General features: G+C 37.0%; 1 protein-coding gene across 1 annotated transcript in view; it reads right to left on the minus strand.

Moving 5' to 3' along the window:
- GPC6 (glypican 6) overlaps positions 1–24,931 on the minus strand; it is a 755,565-nt gene that overhangs the window by 320,868 nt on the left and 409,766 nt on the right. The window contains exon 3 of the mRNA XM_051779729.1: positions 20,916–21,307. Coding sequence (XP_051635689.1) covers positions 20,916–21,307 — 392 coding nt within the window. The remainder of the gene's footprint in view (positions 1–20,915; positions 21,308–24,931) is intronic.

Here is a 24,931-nt window from a genome sequence, read left to right on the forward strand (position 1 = left end):
GCCTTCAACCAGGACCCCCAAGTCCCTTTCTGTGTCACTGCTTTCCAGCATCTCATTCCCCAGGGTTGCCCCATCTCAGATGCAGAATCTGGCACATTCCCTTGTTGAACTTCATATGGTTGGTGATTGCCCAGTCCTCTCATTTGTCGAGGTCTCTCTGCAGGACCTCCCTGCCTTCAAGAGAGTCAACAGCTCCTCCCAGTTTTGTATCATCTGCAAACTTGCTTAGCATCCCTTCCAGTCCTGCATCCAAGTCTTTCATGAAAATGTTGAAGAGCACAGGGCCTAAGATGGAGCCCTGTAGAACCCCACTAGTGACAGGTCACCAGTCTGATGTTCTCCCATTCACTATTACCCTCTGTGAGCCAATTGTTCATCCACCACATGATGTGTTTTTCAGCTGTGTGCTGGACATTTTGTCTAGAACAATCCTGTGAGAGACAGTATCAAAAGCTTTACTGAAATCTGAAAAGATTACCTCAGGTGGCTTCCCTTGATCAACTAGGTGGGTTACCTTGTCGTAAACAGAAATCAGGTTTGATAAGCAGGACTTTCCTCTAATGAAGCTGTGCTGACTGTGACCAATGAGTGTGTTGTCTTTCAGGGGTTTTTCAATACCTTCCAGAATAATCTTCTCCATAACTTTACCAGGCACTGAAGTGAGACTGACAGGCCTGTAGTTTCTGAAGTCCTTCTTCTTGCCCTTCTTGAAAACTTGGGCAACGTTTGCCAGCTTCCAGTCAGTTGGGACCCCTCTGGACTCTCAAGATCACTCAAAAATCATCAAAAGAGGAAATGCTGTAGGTACCCTGAGCAGCCTCTGAAGAACACACATGTCCAGCATTTGAAGCAAAAGTCACAGTATTCATGTGCTCATACATATATGTTTATGGGAGCAAACTGTCTCATGTACTGATATGCTATAGTAACAGAGCCCAGATTCACAGATTACACTTGCTTGAGAAAAATTTTAGTCCAAGTACATGCTGTGACTGATTATGGGATACTAGGTATCAAAAAGATATTTCAATAGTTACGATATTCACACCTTAGTCGTGTTTACAGTTCCTGTTGGTCATGACTTTCTCTGCCAACCAAAGTTATGTATCCTTTTATGTACTTACATAACTTTTTATATAACTCTTTAAAGTTGTGTTTTAAAAACTTTCCCAGCAATATAAATTCTGAAGTTGGACAGACATGAACTATATTCCCAGGAGGCTTAACACTCATGCTAATGTTATGCTTTTCATTTAAGTGCTACAAAAACCTCTGTGCTAATTGCAGAATGTTAACCCCAAACACACCAAAAGTCAGCAGTAAAAAGATTAATAAAATCTAAGCATTTCCAATGTGGTCAACAAGTGAGGTACTGTAGTAGTATTGCATAAAGTCATGTCTTGAGCTTTATCCATTTTGTGAGTTATCTGCATGTAGCAGCACTGCTACATGTGATTTATACCCACAGCGCTGATTTTAAGTAACTGAGCTCCCAGTCAATAAGCCATCTAAATTTGGTTGAGTTATCAAGTTCTTTCTTTAAAAAAAAAAAGGCAACTTATTTACTGTTTGAGTTATCTGGGATGTGGGGAAGCAACAGGGAGAATACAAGATGCAGAACGTGATAAAGACAGAAAATATATTACTAAACAAGTTTCATTGCTAGAACCACATTGGCACTCTGTGTCATAACCCTAATCAGGATACCTGATGAAATATCACTGCAAGTTGTACAGGCTATAAGATTCAGGATGTTTTTCTAATGCTGATAAATTTCTATTTGTGTTGATGTCCTCCCCCCTTTTTCAATAGCATTTGCAACCATAATTTCAGAAATTATGTTTACGGTTGACTTATTTATAGACTCTGTACTTTAATTGGATAATGGTATGCCTGAGTAGTCAGCTATGTATTTAGACCTTTTATTTTAAAGAAAAATTCTTCAGCTGCTGACCAACTAACAGCAGGTTCTTCACATAAATACTTTGATTAACTCATTTACAACTTACAAAACTGAGGATTACAAAGCATTTTCAGATATACTCATTTCAATAAAGGAAAATCCATCCACTTTTACTCAAACATATTCACCAATCTATTTTTTATTATTCAGTCAACTCTGCTAATACACCAGAATACTAAACTGCATGAAAATGTTACATTTGCTGCCTTTAAACCAGCTGATTTCTACATAAAATCATTGTCTTGGTCTGTTCTCCATTCAGAAATAATTTCCGAAATAACTAACTAATAAATGCGGAACAAAATATTGTTAACAACTCTATTTGTCACTTAATTAGGAGAGAGTAGCTAAATATAAGTATCTATGATAAAATCCCAACAATATCTAGCTTAATAGCTAAAAAATATTATATTGCATATTAATATCAACAGACTGGATTTTTTCCCATCTAATATTGTGCATACAGGTAAAGAATGTAAAGAAGGCAGCTATTGGCAAGACAAGAGGGCATGGTCTCAAGTTGTGCCAGGGAAGGTTTAGGTTAGATATTAGAAAGAATTTCTTTACAGAGAGGGTGGTTAGACATGGTGGTTAGAATGGGCTGCCCAGGGAAGCAGTGGATTCTCCGTCCCTGGAGATTTTTAAAAAGAGACTGGATGTGGCACTCAGTGCCATGGTCTAGCAACCGCAGCGGTAGTGGATCAAGGGTTGGACTTGATGATCTCAAAGGTCCCTTCCAACCCAGCTGATTCTATGATTCTATGATTCTATGATTCTAAGAGTTATTTTCTTCTCTATGGTTGGTAAAGAAAAAAGCAACATCCTGAGGTCAACTGATGAGACTGGACATGAGAACTGCTTTCTGGAGATGTTTGTCTCTTTTCATTGCTTATTGAAGAAGCCTATGATAAATATATTCCAAACATAGGTACTTTGGTTAACCTAAAGTTAACCTGAAATTCTGTTACATAAAGTAGCACACTTTTGCTTAATGAACCAGACTAGACAGTCTAACCCAAGAAGACCTCCACGTTTGGAAAAATGTGATTCTGAATAAATCTCTACGAAAATAAATAAGCCAGTAAAGATGAGATTTCATCTAAAATTCTTAATTTATTAGTTTAGTAGGACTGCTGAGATATTTTTTCCTTTGATGAAAATATACACTAAAACTAGCATAAAGACTATAAAACAAGTAAGAGAAACAGGAATAAATTTTTTTCCCCATTTCAGAAAAAAATAGGTAAGAAATCTTTCAATTTGTGTAACTAATGTCTAGTTCAGAAATTAAACTTTGGTGCAATGTAAAGTTTTAGTCTCTTGAGTAAATGGTTGAAACTCTATTACTGAACATATATAATATTATCAGACTGACGAAAAACTTTGTAACTACCCTTAAGTCCCACTACATTATGAAATGGTGTGACTGATAAAATGTGGAGATTAGACTATGTGATGAAACAGACCCTTCCACCTTGCAATATGGCCATTCTAGTGTAGGCTGTTACCTTCAATTACAGCTCCCTTTTGAACCTCATGAACTGGGAGCTGAAACAATACAGCCTACCCTCTCCACACCTTCCCGAGGTGAAAGAGATTTATCTCACAGTAGATTAATTTACACCTTTCTCACTACGCCAGAATAAAATTTATGGAAAAATTCAAAGTCAATTCCCTCATTAGCTGAACGACATGCTTTGAGATAAGACCCATTAAAATATTCAAGAACATCCCAAAAATGGCTGTTCATATTTACTGAGGATATAACTCCTTTACCAGGTTCATTTCATATTTTGTAACAAACAGGAAAGCCCAGCAATCTATCAATTCTTAAAAAAAAACCCCAAACCCAAAAAACCCCAAACAACTCAAAACAATAAAAAAAAAAGACAAAACCCAACCAACCAAACAAAAAAACCACCTAAAGAAAATTATGGTCCCAGGGTAAAAAACAATCACTTTCCTCAATGTGAAAAATATTCATAGGCAAATCTACCTGGCTAAATGGAGCATAAGCATTTGGGAAATTAAAAATACCAAGGCAGAACTATATTGATATTCAAGTAACACATTCATCTGTACAATTTTTAGGTTTTTTTTTTTTTTTACTGAGGACATATGCTTTAAATAATCTGACATTTAGAAAAAAATGCCTGTACTAATAGTTCAAATTACATCTGTTTTCAGATACTACCAGCAGCAAACGCTACCATTTTACTGACAAGAACAGTTCTTGGATGCTTTTTGGCTGATACATACCAAAGCCTTTCTGATCCACTTTCACAGTAAAGGAACAGGGAATACAAATTTTCACTTTTTTTCCACCATTATTGCCCTTCGACCACCCTTTATATCTCATGCCAAAAAATCAGGAAATACCTTTGACAGCAATCAGAACAAAATTAGTTCTGTACTGGGGTATAGGTTCCTATCTTGAGAAAAGAGTAAGTCCATAGTACTAATGCTGAAAAAAAAATCTATAATCAGACATTTCTTGTCTCAGAAGGTATTAACCAACAGCTGTTTCTTACATATTACATTTGTAGTTATGTTGTAATATTGCTAGTTTAGAAGTTCTTTTCCCTCATGATTGCTAAGAAAATCAAACTGCAATTCTATTACAAGCATGCATAGCGGCTGAACTCTATAAACCAGAGACTTCCTCTTCTCTTTTGTCATATCACATGTTCTTTAATTTACAAGATCTCCTTATTCCAATAATGAATAACCTGGACCTGAAGCAACAGATTAAAGAGGACATTTTCCATTCCAATTCAGCAGCAGTCCCACTTTTCAAGTCTGACTTCAGGAAACTGAATTATGAAGCACTACATTTTACATATAAAGAAATTAAGGTTGATTCTACCCTTTTTTAATCTTTATCCATCATCTGCAAAATTAGCAAAATCATTGAGATATTGAATAATTGGATGGATAGGGGTAATAAAGAATAAACCAAAATTCCGAATTTAATCAGGTTTTTTGTTTTTGTTTTTGTTTTTTTGTAAGAAATAACTACAATAGATCTATATGTGAGGCAAAACTAGCCTTCTGGGCTCCTAAGAAGTATATGAACACTATTCTTGACTTCTCTAATGAAATGCTAAGCATGAGAAATAAATAAAGAGTCATTTAAAAACATGAAGTAAAAGTTCATTAAAAAAAAGAAAGGTTCACATGTAAAATGCACAGGTGTGTTTTCTGCAGTTGAGCGAAAAGGAAAGGAAAGAACATAAGACTTCCATGATAAATGGAAGAACACCTTAGGCAAGAACATCTTAGGTAATTTTCACTTTGGGTGTAGAGGAAGTTTCATTAAATTCATGGGATGTCCACATTAACAGGTAGTTTTACCTTGGACTAGTTATGGGCTGGTCCATGCATTGAATGGCTACTAGTGGTTCTCTGTGTTCCCTCTCCTTTGCTGGAGAGAGACTGGCAGCTCTAGAACATGATTTAACCTGTATAAGATGTGATTTCCCCCTGGAGATGCCTAGTTTTCTGCAGAGACTGTAGAAACAGCATCAGGTCATTCTATTTTGAATTTACCTCATACAAATGCCTATCTTAGGTGATATAAATTTCTTGCTATTAAATATCACTCTTGATCTTAGCTTCCAAGAACATCTCTATTTTTTCCACATCAAGCTTCATGCTTCTTAGCAACTTCTCAACTCATATAATATTCTCTGCATTATAAGCCTGTAACTTTTCTTGCTTATAAATACATTTATAAGCATTTTCGTCTGCCAAAACTTCCATTTTTCTAAACCCCTGTCCATTTCCCACTTTCACATTAAACATAGCATTATATTTGAGTATCTTAGAGTATTTAGGAAACATTTTACTTCTGAGGCTTTTTGGATGATGGTGCAAATACATTTAGGTAAAAAGATAATAGTGAAAAATGGTTCCATTAGAATGCATTTGTTTATTCTCACTGTTTTTAAAGGATGTCAACTTGACAGCATAAAATACTTTAGTCCTTAGTCACTGATAAAAATGAGCAAGAAAATGTGACTCTTAGCAATGCTTTAGCTTTGACCCCAAAATAAAATAAAAGCTACAAAAATAAAGCAAAAATAAAGCTACAAAAGCTAAATCTATACAGTATGGAAAACCTAAAGTAATTTTCTGTACTTGTTGACTGAATGATTTTCTCTGTACTAAGATTGCCTCCAAAGATACTGGACCAAATAGTGATTTCTGTGATCTATGTATAAATATATCAACATTTCATGATAGACACGTAACTATCCAACAGATGTAACAACACACAGCCATTACAAGCTCAAATAGTATCATTTGTATGCTATTACCTGCAGTTAGATTGGGTGTCCATAGGCTTATGTACAGTCTAGTCCTCTCTTTCTATTAGTATTCTGATATATATTTGAGTAACCTGAGGTTAGTGAACTTCAACAACTATAAAACTGTGCAAAGGAAGATCACCCAGCGCATCTCTCCTATAACACAGTAAGTTCTCCCACTGCTTTAGTTGCCAACATGCCACTATGTGAATCTGTATATGTGTGTGTGTGTGTGAATATGCACATGAATGTGAAGACAGAACAAGAGAAAAACATGTTGAAATGGATTATCACTTGATTGAGCAGTAAGCTCATGCAGTCTATAGAAATCTAATCTTTCCTTGATAGGTACTTACTCCTCCCAAGGGCCAATATGCAGTCACCAGGAAAAGAATTTTGATTGTAAAAAAGAAAAATAATTCAATACATTTAGTTAACACATTTCTTCCACTGTCAGTCTCTTCTACGCAATATAGTAATAAGAATAACTTACTGCTTTACACACCCCACTGCATAGGTTCTACCTCACAATATCAGTACTATTAATACATTTGTCAAGTCTTATTAATTTTTTTTTTTTTTTAATGTGTATAGAATGATAGAATCATAGAATTGTTTGGGTTGGAAAAGACCTTTAGGATCACTGAGTCCAACCATGAACCTAACACTGCCAAGTCCACCAGTAAACCATGTCCCAAATCTATACATTTTGACTCAAACACTTCCATGGGCAGACTGTCCCAATGCTTGACAACCCTTTCTATCAAGAAATTTTTCCTAATATCCAATCTAAACTTTCCCTAGTGCAAAGTGAGGATATTTCCTCTCATCCTATTGCTTGTTACTTGGAAGAAGAGACTGACCCCCCACCTCACTACAAGCTGCTGTCAGGTAATTTTAGAGAGTGATACAGTTTCCCCCTCCTTCTCTCCAGGCTAAACATCTGCAGCTCTCTCAGCTGCTCCTCATAAGACTTGTGCTCCAGAGACTTCACCAGATTCGTTGCCCTTCTCTGGACTCACTCAGCACCTCAATGTCTTTCTTGTAGTGAGGGGCCCAAAACACAGGACTGGGGGGGTGGCCTCAGTACTGTTAAGTACAGGGAAACAATCACTGCCCTGGTCCTGCTGGCCACACTATTTCTGACACAAGTCAGGATGTCACTGGCTTTCTTGGCCACCTGGGCACACTGCCAGCCCATATTCAGTTTGCTGTCCACCAGTCTTGGCTTATAAACCTTCCCAGTGTATTTATATGTCCTAAGGGAATGCTCTCGTAACACTGAATCTCTCCAGATGGGATGATAAAAGAGAAAGGTCCAAAGAGTTTCTAGCAGGGCTTTCTCTTCCAACACTTCTTTTACATAGTGTTTTGTGTTGTCACCCTATAACTACTGTTCAAAAAACGGCTTATAGGGCATTTTAACTCATAGAGAAAAAAGTTTTTTAGAAATAAAGTACTGATGAGTAAAAAGAAGATGATGGATCCCAATCCATTTGCATGGATAGACTCTTTCCAGTGCTCTATAGATGCATTATGCCTGCACTAATTCCTAGGTGGCAACCAAATCCTGGCAGCCAGTTGACTCACTAGAGTGAGCAAGAATGCACTAAGTCATTTGGAGTAGTGAATTTTGTTCATGTTCTTCATGTATGTAATCTCTTCTGCTTCTCTGTTTGTAATTAATTGCCAAGGGCACGGAAATTGCCCTTAGGGACTGCGAACACTGTGCTTGCCCAGTTTGGAGCATATCTCTGGCAGGTAAGGTTATACACTTCAGAAGTGTATTAAACTTTTACAGAAAAGTACAGAAAAGAAAATCACATGTGAAATTTGACTGATGACAATTTTTTGAATTATACTACAAACTGATAGTCTGTAAACATTTTAGCTATGTTTACTCGTAGTGCTGTTCGTATGCCTTTAAATGGTCATTTCTTGACTGAAAATCTGTTATTCCACCCAAATTTCCTCAGCAATAAGTTTCCATCATTAAGTGCTTCAATCTCCCTGTAAAGACCTCTGCCTTAAAAACTTTGTTTTCTACCTGATTTTATATAAATCCGAACAATCAGACCCTAATCAAGTTCAGATTGAAGTCAATGGCTAAGTTACTTTTTACTGATTCAGTGAAAAGGAGTGAAAGTAGGAGAAGGGAGAGAGAGGTACAGACTGAATTTTAAATAGAGAATAGACATTTATATATAAAAATATGCACTGTAGTGATATATGTACATTCACAGTGCTTCAGTACTAGTCTAAGTCTAGACGACATTTCTCTCAGAAGCAGTTCTGGGGAATCAGATGGAAAATAAGGTATGGCCATAGGATGCTTTCTTAGGAGTCAGGTGGTTAGGAGGCTGGGGGTGCATGGGAGACTGGGAGAGGTCACAGCTCAGACAGATGACTCCAACTGACCAAAGGGATATTCACAGAATCACAGAATATACTGAGTTGGAAGGGACTCGCAAGGATCATCTAGTCCAAATCTTAACCCTTTACAGGACCATCCCCAAGAGTCATATCATGTGCCTGAGAGTATCACCCAAACATTTCTTGAACTCTGTCAGGTTTGGTGCTATGACCACTGCCCTGGGGAGCCTGTTGCAGTGCCCAACCACCCTCTGGATGAAGAACCTTTTTCTAACATCCAATCTAAAACTCCCCTGACACAACTTCAGGCCATTCCCTTGGGTCCTGTCACTGGTCACCACAGAGAAGAGATCAGTGACTGCCTCTCTTCTTCCCCTCACGAGGAAGTTGTAGACTGCAATGAGGTCTCCCCTCAGTCTCCTCTTTTCCAGGCTGAACAGACCAAGTGACCTCAGCCACTCTTCACACAGCTTCCCCTCAAGGCCCTTCACCATCTTTGTTGCCCTCTTTTGGACCCTCTCTAACAGTTTAATATCTTTCTTATATTGCAGTGCCCAAAACTGCACACAATATTCAAGGTGAGGCCACATCAGTGCAGAGCAGAGTGGGACAATCTCCTCCCTCAACCAGCTAGCGATGCTTTGCCTAATGCTTCCAGGACACAGCTGGCCCTCCTGGCTGCCAGAGCATTGCTGACTCCTATTCAACGTGCCATGGACCAGGACCCCCAGGTCCCTTTCTGCACCATATGACATCATGCTCAGTATACAAAGTAGTGGGAAGGAGGAAGGGGGGGACATTTGGAGTGATGGTGTTTGTCCTCCCAAGTAACCTTTAGGTGTGATGGGGCCCTGGTATTCTGGAGATGGCTGAACACCTGCCTGCCCATGGGAAGCAGTGAATTAATTCCTTGTTTTGCTTTGCTTGTGTTCACAGCTTTTACTCTCCCTATTAAACTGTCTTTATCTCAACCCACGAGTTTTCAGGTTTTTACCCTTCCAATTCTCTCCCCAGTCCTGCTGGCCTGGAGTGAGTGAGAGGCTGCTGGGGCCTGGTTGCTGGCTGGGTTTTAACCATGAAACAGCTGAGCCATATTGGTTTTAACATGTTACTCTCTGTCTCCCTGCCCCTTTCCCTCTTTTCTTTAATTGTAATAAAATTTATTGTATAAATTACTATTTCACATTATTGACACTTTTTTATATTATACATATATATTCTTGTAACTATATGAAGGAAAACCTAAATGCACAGTGGAAAAGATTGGCAGCTAAATTCCTCTGTTGTGTTTGAAAACTCCAGAACACAAATAAATTTGAAAATATTTTTCACCCAAAATTTAACTCTGATTTAAGTGAAAACCTGAATTATATTAATCTCCAGTTGGTATATTCTATCATAGTTTTGAATGCTGAATGCAATATACAACTGTGTAACAATAAAAATGTTGTGTTGAATTGAGAGATTTCTTTAACCATGTACTTATGGCCAGAAAATATTCTGAAGGCTCCCAAAAAAACTTCAGTTTTGAGGATCAGTGTGGAAGTTTCTGACAGCAGTTTGTCCTATGGTTTGGTTTCTGCATGTTGTCATTGAAAAGCAGATGTGCACTGTTCCTTACAAGCAGATGTGTGATGATGAAAGATACACAGGAGCTTATTTTTTTGACAAAACTACATCTTACTCATGTGGGATATGTTGCCAGAAGCTTTCTGAACATCTTTTTGTTCTGTCTTCCTGTGCTCTATGTGGTAGCAGGTTACTCTCTTGAAGTTTACCTTAAAATCTCCAGGACTAAAGGCAGCAGTGTGCCCTAAGCTGTCTCTCTGTGGGATTTCATACTAACTGTTAAAATAGCCACACCTTATTCAAAGAAAATGTCAGTGTAAATTCAAAACTAACACTCAGACTGAAAGAGAACTGATTTCTTTTTTCATTCATGCTATCCTTTCCACAACAGTGCACAAAATTAAGTAGTTTTTTCAAATAAACAGTGGATTGACTGGCACTCTGATATTAATATAATCAGGTAAAGCAACAACAAAATAACAGATATAGCCTGAAGAAATGAGACAAATAAATACTTCTAGTGGTTCCCTCATCAACTAGGAAATAGACAAGTATAAAAGGCATTGTGGCCAGATCTGAAAAGAACATAGTCCTCTAACAGGAAAAAATTGCAAACGTGGCAAGAGCTTACCAGTTTTGGGTGTGGGATACAGAAGGAGGAGTTTGTTTAAGGCATAGTGAAAGGGAGGAGTTAGGTACCACATATTTACAGGTGAGAATTAAGTCAGACTTGCTCCAATCTGATTCCCATAGAAGAAGACCATAGACCTAAAAGAAGATGGTAGTTGAGCTGAGAAGCTTTTCCTGATATGCTTCTATGGCTCCTAGGCTTGAGCTGGTTTGAGTTAATGCAGCTTAGATGCTACAGACCAAAAGAGGTCAATTATTGCATTCCCCAGGAAGAGAAGACAAAGATCTGAGATCCATACACATTCACTTGTTTTGAGACGTATCTGAAAAACATGGTTCATAACAGCTGACCCAGTGTTCCATAACAGCAACGTAGAGTGGTGACATTGTTGAGCCAGCAAATTGCTAAGAACACAGTTTGTCATTTCTCTCTTTCTTGTACCTAAACACTGAAGGCTACTTTTGTGAAATTCAGATGGTATCTTTGGTGACTCAAGCTTCCCTTACCAACTATCTGCATAAAACCTCCATTTGAAATAGAACAACTAGATCAGTGCCTTCTCTGTGTAGAAAACTGCTGACATGTTTGCATAACAACTCAGTATACAGAGCACTTACTTGGGAAATACGAGATAGAGTGTACTAACCCTGCTTAACTTTATCAGCTTGCCAGATATTGCCTTATACACATTAGCTTTTGAATCTACAGCTGATGCAAACATATGAACATCAGTGAAAGAATTATGAGATTAAAACCACAATAGGCAAGTGTAGATGCAATTCTGTTGTTTGGTGATACTGAAGATCATGTAAGCGGGGGTTAAGTAGACAGTCTGTACATGCTTCCTGAAGAAATCCAGTAATTTTTCCACTGGTATGTTCATACAAAATTGCTAAATCTTCAGAAATCGAAGACCAGAAGTCAGACTTGCACAGTATTGGGATAGACATGAACAGCAAAACATCTCTGGCAGTTCCAAATGAAAAACAATTTTCGAGATTGGGGAAGCTGTTTGCAGCCTAAAACTGCACTGCGGTGTTGGGGAAAGGCAAAATCTTGTACACCAGTGGCTGAAAGATGGCAAACAATTAGGAAGGACAAGCAGGTATGTCTTGCATTAAAATTCTCTCTCTGTATTCTTAGTTTCTGTTCTTGGCCACATAAAGGTCACAGGTGTATAGCTGAGGTCAGCTAAATCCTCCTGTCTTATTCAAAGCTCTACTTTTTCCAGTTTTGTCTGGTACATTTAAATTGTACTTAAGAATTGAATTGTTCCTAAGGGCTTAAAAGATAAAAGGAGAAGGAGGAAAAGAGACAAAGCAAAAGCAATGATAGTCTTAAACACGTGGACTGAACAAAAGTGACATTTCATCTTCAAAAAAGTTTATGGAAAAAATTCAGCAAGCTTGTGTCATAAAAAAAAACTTCCGTAAGAAACAGATGCTGGATGATGTGGGTAAGTCTAAATTTTTACAGATGACCAGAACTGTTTTCCTGACAATGAAATGCTTCATTTTGTATTCTTTTCTTTTTGTTTGAGATTTGAGATGCAAGACGTAAGCAGATAATGAAGCCAATTGCCACTGACCCCTGAGAATTGAACTTAGAATAGAACTGAGAATTGAACTTAGATCTGCATTGTTGATTTTGGACGTCATTATTTGAAAATCTCAAAGAAATTTAACTTTTTCAATGTGTCACTGATGACTTTGTTGACTGTAACCCTTAAGCAGATATGCATTATATTCCAGTTAGTATTCCTGATATGTTTTAGGTAAATCAGATACTTCCTTGACTAATGTTTTCTGTAGAAACCTGAAGGCTGAATAACCTATTAGGTTTTTTTTGCTTCTGGCTCACCTGAGAAATAAAATGAATTGCTTTTCTCAAATCATGATTGGAAAACAGTGCTTCCATAGGTTGCCTTCAAAATAGGATTAAGACAATCTGTAAAAAGAGTAATTCTAAAAAGTCAGCGAGTTGCAAGATGATATAGATCTCCTTGCATTGCTTAACCTTCAGAATTTTTAATCTCCTTCCTATTTTCATTTGATTCTCCTGAATTTTCTTTCACTCTCCTGTGTTAAAGCAGCAAAAATGTAAAACCTGCTGTAAGATTAATTACAGAATTTTGAAATCTAGCAGGGTCAACAAGCTCCTAGGTGAGCTTTGCTTCTTTACTATTATTTTTATCATGAATTGACTGTGTATCATGCATTGGCATACATCCTTTTTTCTTAAGAATACCTCTTCTAAATTTTCTCTAATACAGCTTCTGCAGGTGCTGTACCAACATCTTTCTTTTGTAGGTAGTAAATACAACTGGTGTGTGAACTTTAAAGGCTTTTATAAAATAAGGATTTCAGCAATTCTAAAGAAAACCTCAATTCAACTAATTAATTTTCTGATGTGTCATGACAGTGTTTAATGGCTTTGTTAAACTAAAATAAATACATTATGGTTCTTAACATATAGTTAGAAGTTTCATGTAAAGCTGAACTAAAGGGTATTTTCTATGCAACAGGCATTTAAAAAAAAACCCGCAAACTGAGCAAAAGCACTGTAATCAGAAGATCTTTGCTTATGAATGATACAAAAAAATCCAAAAACACAGGACTACTTCAGATTTTGAGATGAGAAGTGGCACATAGTAGAAATAAACCAGACTGGTAGACCTACCTACAGGGATACAGAGCAAGACTGACTGTCTTATTGAGCAGCATGACTCAGTTAAATTTGGGTTATTAAGTTCAGTACAAAGGTAGCTGAATGAAATTTAAGGACCTATGAAACAGAGAGGTCAGGCTGGATTATATCTGACAATTCTAGACCACAGCTTTTACAGACTTCCTACCTCCTTTTTCCTTTTGTTGAAGCTGCTGTTTCATTTTAGGCCTTTTCTCCTGAGCTGCTCTTCTGGAACATCTGATGTTTCCAGTGCACACAAAGTAGAAAACAGATTAGTGCACCTGCAGTAAGTCTGGGATATCTGGAAGGCATCTGTTTTATTTTTCCATGAAATGTCTGCAATTAACTAGATCAGTTTACGTGCCTTTTCTTTACGAGAAAGGAGAAGAGATAACCTGCACAGCTAAAGAACCTCAATTCAAAGAATACTTCCCAGAAAGCACTCCAGTGTGGATACAATTCACTCTTGCATTTGTGCCACAGACACCTCAGAGCTCTGAAACTCCCCTGGTTGGATAATCCCTGGACTCTCTACCCAAGAAACACCAAGGGACAAGAAAGGAAAAAAGAATGTGGCCCCATTCATGTCATGGTATGATCCAGTTCTTGGAAAGATATATCAACTCAATTAAAACTCAAACAATGAATGACTGAAAAAACCTTAAAACAATAGACACAGATGCAATGATAAAAGCTATGCTTGCTCTGCTGGGCTGTTTGTAAACCAACAATTTGAACTAAGGATTAAATTTTATTGAAAAATATAGTCCTTTTTAGATCTCCTTTCCCTCTCTGGCTTTAACAAGCCAAATCTCTTCAGCCAATGAAGTCAAAATATACAAGACACATAGCTCTTTGTTTGTCACACCCTGCAAATCACATTTTCCAGCTTCAAAGTACAATTTGTTTTGGCTTTAATTACCTGACTTATCACTATGTCATATTCTCTCCCCCACTGCAATAATTACAGTCTGAATCAATGTGTCATTCAATATTGGCCTTTATTTATGTCTCTCACAAACTGTTGAATGTTTATTTATAAACCATGAAAAGTAGAGTTTGTAAGAATATTGATTCAGCATATTAGAAAAGCAGTGGCCTGGCATTCTGTGAGTAGAAGTAATCACAGGCAATTACTAGAGGCTGCTTTTCACTACTTATCTTGGGTTTTACCTTATAATTGTATTACTGAATTTATTTCACTTTGCCCATATATCACCAAGTTCCTAATAGGAAGTCTGATATTAACGTAATTTAATAATATTCAGGGAATGAATGGTTTTAATTGGTTTAAAAAGGAGGAGATATATAGCCTATGCCAAACAATGAGAAAAGTATTGTAACAGCCTCTTTTTATTTTGTAATAAATGGTAATTAATATTCAAATGTATTAATGATACAAGTTCTTAGTGGCTAGATCACAAATCTTTGATGTTTATGCCACTAACAAAATCACTAACCGCTCTTAATGATGCCCCTCAGCTAAGCTTCACTTTACTCAGGGTATAAAAATTACTTTCGTTGCCAGTAGCGTGTATTTGCAATTGTGAAAGTCAAAGTCAAACTCTTAACAATTCTTCTTGTCCTTATCCCAGTATACAATGGGAAGAAAGTGCCCAAATAAGACAAAAAAACCCAAACCACAAAACTGTCAAACTTAGAGAAAAGGAAAACTAGCAAACAATAACTAAAACCCTAGATCACTCTAAACAAAATACTCTGTTGTACCAGTTGCTGTTCCTATTGAGCCAGACTTAGTACAGGAGAAAAAGAAGATGTAACTGTCTGCCTGGGATCGAATCAGAGCTCTGAGCAGCAGTGGGGTAATGGACAGCTGCCTAAAGGCTGTGCTTTTGAACAGGACTGACCAGTTGTACTTCATTATTTGTGTTTTCCTGTTAAACTCACATGTTCTCGTGAATTTACCCAGGTTAACACATGACATTGGCAAAAGTCAGACTTGTGAAGTTATGCTCACGGAACATAAAAAATGTGCTTTTTTTTTTGTTTTCTCCTGTTTTCTATATATTTTAATTAAAAGAAATGGAAAGAAAATGTTTCCAGGAAATATTTCCTTTGGTTGGAATGCCAACCTGATGGGATAACACCCATGTTAGAGAATCAGCAATGCCCTTACCAACTAGTACAATATTTTTGGCAATTTTGCACCCAGTTAGATACTTAGATTATCTTTTGAAATACCCTTAGCTTCAGTCTTAATCTTTTCTTGGGAACTAATTCTATTTTAAACATGCCATGTTTGGTCCAGATCACTTCCTTATTTAATGAAAAAATAATTCCCAGTACAATCAGCCTTAAAATTGTTGTAACTCAGCTAGTAACATATTTGGGGAAAGTATTTCAGGAATCATATATTCTGGAAAATTGCATAGACCCTTCAATTTAAAAATTTTAATTCCTTTATTCTCCCTACGTGTTTTTTTGCTTATATTCTCCACTTTGAACTCAGTGACAGTTCAAAGAGAGTATTATGATTACTGAGAATGCTTTGTTTAGAGTCAGAAAGAATAACTTAGCATTATTTTCTTACAAAGTATCCAGAGCTCAGACACAGTAAAAGATGAACATGAAAAGTATGCATACATCTTTTCTATCACATTATTGGTAATCACAGAGAGCAGCAACTTCAGAAATATTTTCAGTAGTTTCTCTAGTTTAACATTAAATACTAAATCACAGCAGGCTTGGTGATTTTTTTTTTACTTATTTCTCTTATCCAGAAAAAAAATTAAGAAAAATTGAATAAATTAAAAACCAGTAACATTTTAATATGTTATATTTTTACAGATAAAAAGGAAAGGATAGCACACTTTCTTTTTTTCCCCCCACCAACTGGTAACAAGGAAGAAAAGCTAGGTTTTTAGAATCTGACAAACTCCTGGAAAAATAGGTGGTAGAAAATTTTACCAATTATTTCTGAGCCTGTAGTTCAAAAAGTCCATAAACATCTCCCACCTACAGCTTAAGAAGGTATGCTAATTGAGAAGCTCTGCTCCTGTGCTGACCTTTAAACTACTAGGCATTAAGGCAAAATCAACTAAACAGACCTTTAATGTACCCGAAAAGGCAGTTCTGACGTTGTATATTGAATACTACATATTAAAGCAGCATCAAGGCAAGTTCAGATTGGACATTACAGAAAGGTTCTTCACCAGGAGGGTGCTCGGTCACTGGAATAGTCTCCCCAGGGAAGAGATCATGGAATGAAGCCTGTCAGAGTTCAAGTAATGTCTGGATGATGCTTTCAGTCATATGGTTTAGTTTAGGCAGTCCTGTGAGTTGAACTCGATGATTTTCAACTTGACACATTCTAGGTTCTTCTATACTAATAAATAAATAGGCTTATTTTAAGAATTAAATTTTTCACTTTAAGAAATACTATAATTACTTTTTTGGTTATATGCATATGCAGCTTTCTAAACCACATATAGAATTTAGACCTGGTCTATCCAAGCCAGTGGAAATATACTACTTTGAATGGAGATTTAAGCAGCATAGCAACATAGCACTGACAAATTTTTAATGCATGAGAATGAGAAATAAAAACTTTTGAAAAGCTCTGAAAATTAAGAACTATAATTGGACTTAGAGATTATGAAACCACTGTTCAACTAAAATGGCATAATAAAACTTAAAATAGATGGAAGCAACTCTCTGCTTACAATTGAAATACAATAGAAAAAAATTACAAAAATAAGATGTCTTAACCACAATCCCTCCTCATTTATCTAAATGGGACTTATTAAATTATAATGTCACTGACAAGGAAATTACAAAATTGAAAAATACTACTGCAAGAGGAAAATCTTTGCAACACATTGCCTACTTTTAGTGTGCTTGAGTGCATACTTAATTTGAAAAAGAGGGGAGTGTAGGTCCTTTGCAAGGAATACACTGACCGCATTGTTTTCAGACATTATAACCTCTCTAAAGAGAAATCTTTAAAAAGGATGTGTCCCTGATATTAGAGAGGGAAAAAATCCTTCTGCATGTGTGACCCACCAACTCCTCTACAGAAATGGTCCAGAAGACAATGAAAAAGTAAATTAAAGGCCTGAAGGATATGTTGTTACCAACTTTCTCATTAGTAAATCTCCTCATGGTGTTTAAGGTGTAGGCTCAACATTTCTCTGTATCAGTGGCAGTTCAGTGAGATAATGGGTCCACAAATAGAAAGGAGAAAGCTTTTAAGCTTGTGATGTTGCAGTTAGAAGATCCCTCTCTGTTCCCAACCGGTTCTGACAATGGACAAAGGCTTCTGCAAAAGAACTGCAACAGTTCCACTTTTCATTTTCTCTTTTATTAATTTCTCTTGACTTACCCAGATGTGTCATCCTTATCACAGAATCTCTCAATATTTAGAGTACAATGAGAATGAAATCCATGCTAATCTGGATGACTTCCAAAACTGCAACAAAAGATGTTTACCTGCCTCATTTTTTGTTGAAAGTTATGTGCTAACTCCAAGAAACGGTTGTAGTCTTTTAAAATTAAAGAAAAGGATTTGTCATTTTCTGTAGTAGATAAACCAGCATGAAAATCACAGTTATAATATGAACACAAAAGCTTCATTCTCAGAATAACCACAGCCTTTTCACAGGATAATTATTAATCTTGAACATTTGGTGCCACTTATGGTTCTTCATATCTGCCTCACCAGGCTGCATGTAACACAAAGTCCCAAACTCAGCCATTGTTTATCATCTGCTCTGGGAATGAATACAGATACTGAGATTTTAATACAAAAATTAGTCTGGCAATCAAAGCATATTCTACATTTAATAAAAAATATTCATTTCATTAATCTTTTAATAGGATCACAGGATAATGATCCTAAAGAAACATGATTAGCAGGTCAAGAGAGGTGATTCTGCCCCTGTACTCTGCTCTCATGAGACCCCATTTGGATTACTTCATCCAGCTCTGGAATCCTCAGCATAGGAAAGATGTAGACCTGTTGTACTGAGTCCAGAGGAGGGCCACAAAGATGGTCAGAGGGCTGGAGTACCTCTCCTATGTGACAGGCTCAGAGATTTGGGGTTGTTCAACCTGGAGAAGAGAAGCTCCAGGCAGACTTTATTATCAGCCTTTCAGTACTTAAAGGGGACTTATAAGAAAGATGGGGATGGGATTTTTAGTAGGGCTTGCTATGATAGGACAAGGGGAAGTGCTTCAATTCATGCCCATCATATCACACCATGTGAAGAACTTTGCTGCATTTCTTTAATGACCTCCCTACCAGCACCAGGAGCTATTGCTAAGTGCCCTTGCAGCACCCTCTTCTCCAGGATGAATAAGCTCCAGTCCCACAGCCTCTCCTCACAGGACAAATAATCCAGTCCAGATCATGCTGGCTGCCTTCACTGAACTCACTTCAGTTTGTCAATGTCTTTCTTGTACAGGAAGGGCCAAAACCTGAACACAGTATTCTGGATGCATTCTAATAGAATATCACTATGTGTATCCTGCACCAAACCACTGAGTCCTTTTAAAGATTATTTCAAGTCTTGCTTTCATGTTAAAAGAAAAAACCAGAAGCGTTATTGAGCTATTGTTATCATCTTCAAGTGACACTACAAAAAGCCTACTTTATGATTGCAGAGCTAGTAGTTCTCATTATAGGATCATAGGATCACTTAGTGATCTCGTTATAAATCCTGTTCTTGAAAGAGCTTATGTACCCAAAACCCAGAAGCCGAGATGAAAACATTGCCTGGATGTGTGAGACTGGACACTCGCACATTCTGTACATCATGTATGTACACAGGGAAAGTGACATCTCAGCAGACAATTCAGACCTTAATCTGTGAGGGATTCTCAAATTATATATATAATACATGAATTACATAGCTTACTCACTACAGTCTGATGCAGTTAATGCAGCAAGGCTTAATCCCTGCTGACAACAGTGACATCAGAGTTCAGCACTTTCACTTAAAAGTGACCCATGGGGACACCATCGCTCTTCAGAGGAAATCTGGGGCTGTAGATATATGAATTCTGAACCCTTGGAGGCTAAAAAGCTATATCTGCCCCCAGCCAGACTAGGCAGTCTGAGATTTCCTGCCGAGGTTCTGCCACTGTTCAAAAAGGATGGCAAGACCTGGCAGTGCCAGAAAACAAAGGAAGGCAATGCCACAGCCCAGGAAGGCACTTGGGAGGAAAAGACTTTGGTTCTAGCTGACTAACCAGGATCACATATTTCACTCACCAAATTTTAAGTGCAAAATGACCTTTTTCTCCAATGCAGTTTCTGAGGCATAAAATCAGGCTCTGCCTTCATGACATGGAGCAGTTCTCTGGTTCCATGGCTTCTCAATTTGTAATTGCAAAATATCACATAATACAGATTAAGAAAAGTATAGAAGGCTCATCTTCTTGAGTGCTTGAATTGAAGTCTACTGTGCAATATATCGGCTCTACCTTACTTTCTGGCTGTGATTTAAATTAAGCAAATGAGACAGTCTGCTTGAGGTAAAGTATTGGATGGGCCAACCACCAAAATCATTCATGCACTTATGTTCAAAAGTGAGTGTTTGAGCATTTCACAGTGGATCTCACTAGATAATTTCAGAATTCAAGGTCAAAATACACTATGAGGACTGTGAAATGGCAAGGTCACAGAACAAGTATCCAGTTGGAATAGCATTTAAGTAAAATACAATTGAGTTTGAAATACTGTACAAGAAAAAGTAATTCAGGCACATTTGTGGTACCCAGATGGGTTATTTTTGTATGTGGTTTTTTTTACATAGCTTTAATTATGTGAAGTCCTCAAGGATTATAATTGTCAAAAATATTTGCATAGATAAATAATTGAAACTAAAATAAATGTGAGTCAAACCATCCTTTGGGAAAGCTCAAGCTCCAGAGGTGTCACTATTTGTCTATTTTCTCATCAGAAACATGACTAGACATTTCTAACAAAATCCATCACCCAGCTGCATGATGAATGAATGCTGTGAGGGCTGTACTGTCCTAATGAACAGCAGCATAAATTTGCTTGAAACATTTAAATTCTGATCATAATCCCCATCTTATATATATGTAGCCAGTTTTGAATTACAAATGACAATCACTACCTTGCTAAAGCATTGATCTATATCGGTATTTCATTGTGTCCTAAGCACAAAGAAATGCTTTCCAGTCAGTCAGTATTGCCTTAATATCCCCAGAAAGAATGCAAAAAACCTGTTGCCTCTATTTATAAACTTGGGATGGGTGCATCAGTGGACATAAAAAACAACCAGACATATTGCCTCATACTGAAAAAAAAAAAAAAAGCATACAACCAGATTTCAATTGTCTAGCAAGTATAGAACAAATTCAAGCTTAAAAAAACCCCTTGATTTTAGATTACCTTGGATACTCTGTTCGCAACCTCTCTGCCTACTGTCAGCCCCTGAACAAAGGTCCGTGCAGCAATGAACGCTCTAGTCACTTGAACCTTCAGCTTCCTGGGTACATCTCCAAATGGCTTCAGCTGGTCTGTGTACTTGCTTACACACTCCAGGTAGTCCTCACTGAAGTGGTACTGGGGGTTTATGAGCTGGAACATCCGCTCCAGCAGCCGAGCCCAGAAATCATTCAGCATTTCCTCCAAGTTCACATTGCCTCCCGTGTAATACCGCTTCAGCTCTGTGAAGAGGTCCTGGAAAACCTCAGAGTTTTGCATGTACAGCATGCCGTATGTCCGAACAAACATGTCATTTAAGGATCTTTCTGCATTCTCCAGAAGTTCTCGGAAAAACTCTGAAGGGAAAAAAAGCAGGTGTTAACAGCTATAACAGTAAGGTATGAAAGGTTTTCTAACTGCATTCCTAATATATCACAGCTTGTATTAATATGTTCTTACCACAGCACTTTACTATTGAAATTCATCATTAGGATAGGAAATTGCTTTATTTACAGGTTAAAGATAATAGAGCATAAACTGAATTCCCCAACAACGTAGAAAGATGTAGAACCAATAACACTGAGCATGAAAAACACGTTTAAAAGAACTTGGGTGAGAGCAGTTACACTTCTTCTTCGTGTGCTATTTGAATAGGAATCCCTGCCCCTTGCAATATCCTCCATAGCCAGTATACTAAATATTCTAAGCTAAAAGTAAAGTCATTAATACCATGATTTAACTGAAAATGTAATGATTTTAGAAGTTCTGTTTTGATTAAATTTTTTACAATGTAGAAGAAAACCACAGAAATAAATCTGAATATTTATTTGCAAATATTCTTGAAGAGAAGTTGAAAGAGACCTGAGAGGAAATGATAATTCTTCTTAAAAGTGTTAAGTGTTAACATGTCTAGGTAATGCTAAGCAAATGTTAGTATTTTCAATAGCTTTTTACTTTACTGAAAAATAGTGCTTGAACCCTCCACCAATCATGTCACAACCATTCTATTAACTTCATTTTGGAAGAGCAGACCTTAAATTTTTTTTTAAAGGATTTCAGACTACTGCTTCTGTGTCTTGTATCTACCCAGGCCCAAACCAAAACCTACTTTTAAATTTTGCCTTGTGGAAATTATTCTTATTGGAAACCAAGCCCATGGGATACAGGGGCAATACGTAATCATCTCTTCTGTTCAGATTCTTGGTAGTTAGGTTTTCCTCAAAAAAAGCACAGAGTGTATACAACAGTTCTTTAAACACAGCTGACCAAAGTAGGCATAGTGTCTCCTGCTTTTCAGAAGATCCCATCTTCCTATAGGGTCTGTTCTCAACCTCAAACCACCTTTGGAAAAGAGTTCTATAACTTCTGTGGCCTGTAAATGGGGCATTGCAGACAGAAATGTAGAGAGGGCAAAACCTTTGGCAAAATACGTATATTTAATGCAATTAAATGGTTTTTAGTGATTGCAGGACTCTTCACACATCAACTCTGGGATACCAGATGCTAAATTTGTGGTCATTGCCCATAGACATATCTGTGTGTGCTAACTGCAGGGATGTGCTGACTTCTTATAATCTTGGCTAACGATATAATGTGAATACTCTTTTAACATACTGCCCTGCTGCAGAATCATTGCATGCTAAAGATAGGATGGAATTTAAGACTACGTAAGAAAAAAAGTCACATTAAATTCAAGGATTTGCAACTGTGATCTGCTAAAAGCAGAATCCACCAAACACTGTGTGCCAGTCTACCAGGACTCAGTAAGAAAAGAAACTGTTATTTTTGGCAGAAGTTGTGCAGAGTTGCAGTCTTTGGTCTCTCAGATAACTGGAAAGGGGTTGCTATGAAAATGTATACACAGAACATTGAGAATATACTAGCTACATCAAAGCATTTATTATAGGGAAAACAGTCTAATAAATATATGAATGTCTAAACTGTCATTAAAACCACAGTTCTTCATAAGGAATAAATTCCATCTGGAAAAGGAGAGGCTTTTGCTAAATAGTTTATGTAGGAAAAGAACAAAAACAAAACAAAACCAAAATTAAAGAAACAAAAAAAACCCCACAATCAAAATTTTGTTGCCAAATAGAATAATTCAACATCTACAACCTACAGTCTTCTGTTTAAGGGAAAAGCGAACAAAGATGTTTTTCACTGTTAACCCTGATATGGTGGTATCTTTGACATCTGGATCACTTTGATTATTACTTCATACATCCAGTATTTCGTCTTCTAGAAATAACGCACACTGTCTGCACTGCTGAATACATGTAGCTCTCTAGTCACACAATCTGGAAGGCAAAAAGATGGCAGAGAACCTGGGGCTTAAATTAAAATTTGGTTTAAGTTTGGAGCCAGGATTTCATACCAGTGCAATTGAGTGACAACTGGGAAAGATAGTCATGAAAACAGTGAATCCAGGTCCCTTGTCTTCTCTCCCAAAAAGGCTGTGTATGCTGGGAGGATGCTACAAGCAATTCACATGATGGTTCCTTGCAATCCCTGTCTATCCTGTGAGTCTCACTATTCATTTTAAAAGATCATGACATTGCATAAGTCAATCACAGCAAAGCTTAACTGAGTTTGATGACACTCCTTGTCTATGATTGTTAGCCCACTCTTTCTTTGTTTAGGGATATTACTTAATCTCCCAGTTAGCTTGTTGGAAGCCAACCAAGAGAGGTAGACATGTATTCTCTGCTTGTGCAGCACCTAGCACCATGTGGTCCATGCTGGTCACAATCTTTATTTATACTGTGGTACAAACATTATTAGTAAATCTACAAGCTTAAATTTCATGCTATTCCAAATGCGACACCATACATATTAATTCTGTAGGAAAGCTAATGTCTTCTAAACAGTAGTACATTTATTTAATTTTTAGTCTTCTTACAGGTCTCTAGTCTTCGAGAGCTACTGCTTAAGGCAAATTATGCCATTAAAAAGTTAGACCGTTAGTCTTCTGCACACTTTGATACAAAAGACAGTTTAAGAGAGCTATCTGCATCAGTAACCCTATGCAGGATCAGAATAATAAATCAACAACTACAGAATTAGATACCTTTTTAGTTCCAGACAGAAACAGATCTCACATGTTGTAGTAATTAGAGAAATTCTCAATCAACTCCCATCCAGCAAAATTAATGCTACTGTGAATGATTGCTTGCTTTTTTAGTCTGCAAATCTTCCATATATCAAGAAAGGAGTCTGCTCTGCAATGCTTATGTATAGAAACAGTCCTGACACAACTATGTACTTGTTCAGTTATGTCAGGAGAAACTGTATGTGCTTCTGCAAAGGCTGAATTTTTCCACGGTCTTCCAAGTAATGTAAAAATTTTATGTTCATTGAAAAGATGATATTTCATCAACTTGCAGGTAGTTTTTGAAAAATAATGTAACATTTCAGCTTAAAGTAAAAGAATGAAGATGAGACATACATTAGTCATATTACTTAATGTGCTCCTGGAAGGCACTCAAGTACTAGGTGGGAGAGGAGAATCTATATAACACAGAGTTGTGCAGTGTTTTAAAGTATATATCTTGTGAAATTTTTTTGCTGCCAAAATAGGATGTCATGAGCAGTGTTAATGCTGGAAATAATTTTTCCTAATTTTAAGTGATGATTCATTTATATGACCTATATATGTCCCGGATATTTCTTATGTTACAAGCATGTTTTTATTCAGATCTCCTTTATTAGCCAGAGGGTCTAAGGAAGCCCAATCACTTCTATGAGGTAGTTGGAAAAAATAAGGTCTAAGGTACACTGAGATACTGAAAAGATGGAGAAAAGATTGCTATTTCAAACCATTACATGCTCTATATAGGCTTAAATGGAGAGTGTCCAGTCCATGGATCACACTTTAGCTAGTTTTCATTTTTAAAGATTATTTGTAAATTTAGGATGCAAGATAGGTAGTAATAGTCTCTGGAAACAAAGTGTGAATTGTTTTTAAATGTTTTATCTAT

This window comes from Manacus candei, unplaced genomic scaffold (assembly GCF_025592945.1).
Source record: "Manacus candei isolate 608988 ecotype Guabito, Panama unplaced genomic scaffold, ASM2559294v1 h1tg000014l, whole genome shotgun sequence".
NCBI lineage: Eukaryota > Metazoa > Chordata > Aves > Passeriformes > Pipridae > Manacus > Manacus candei.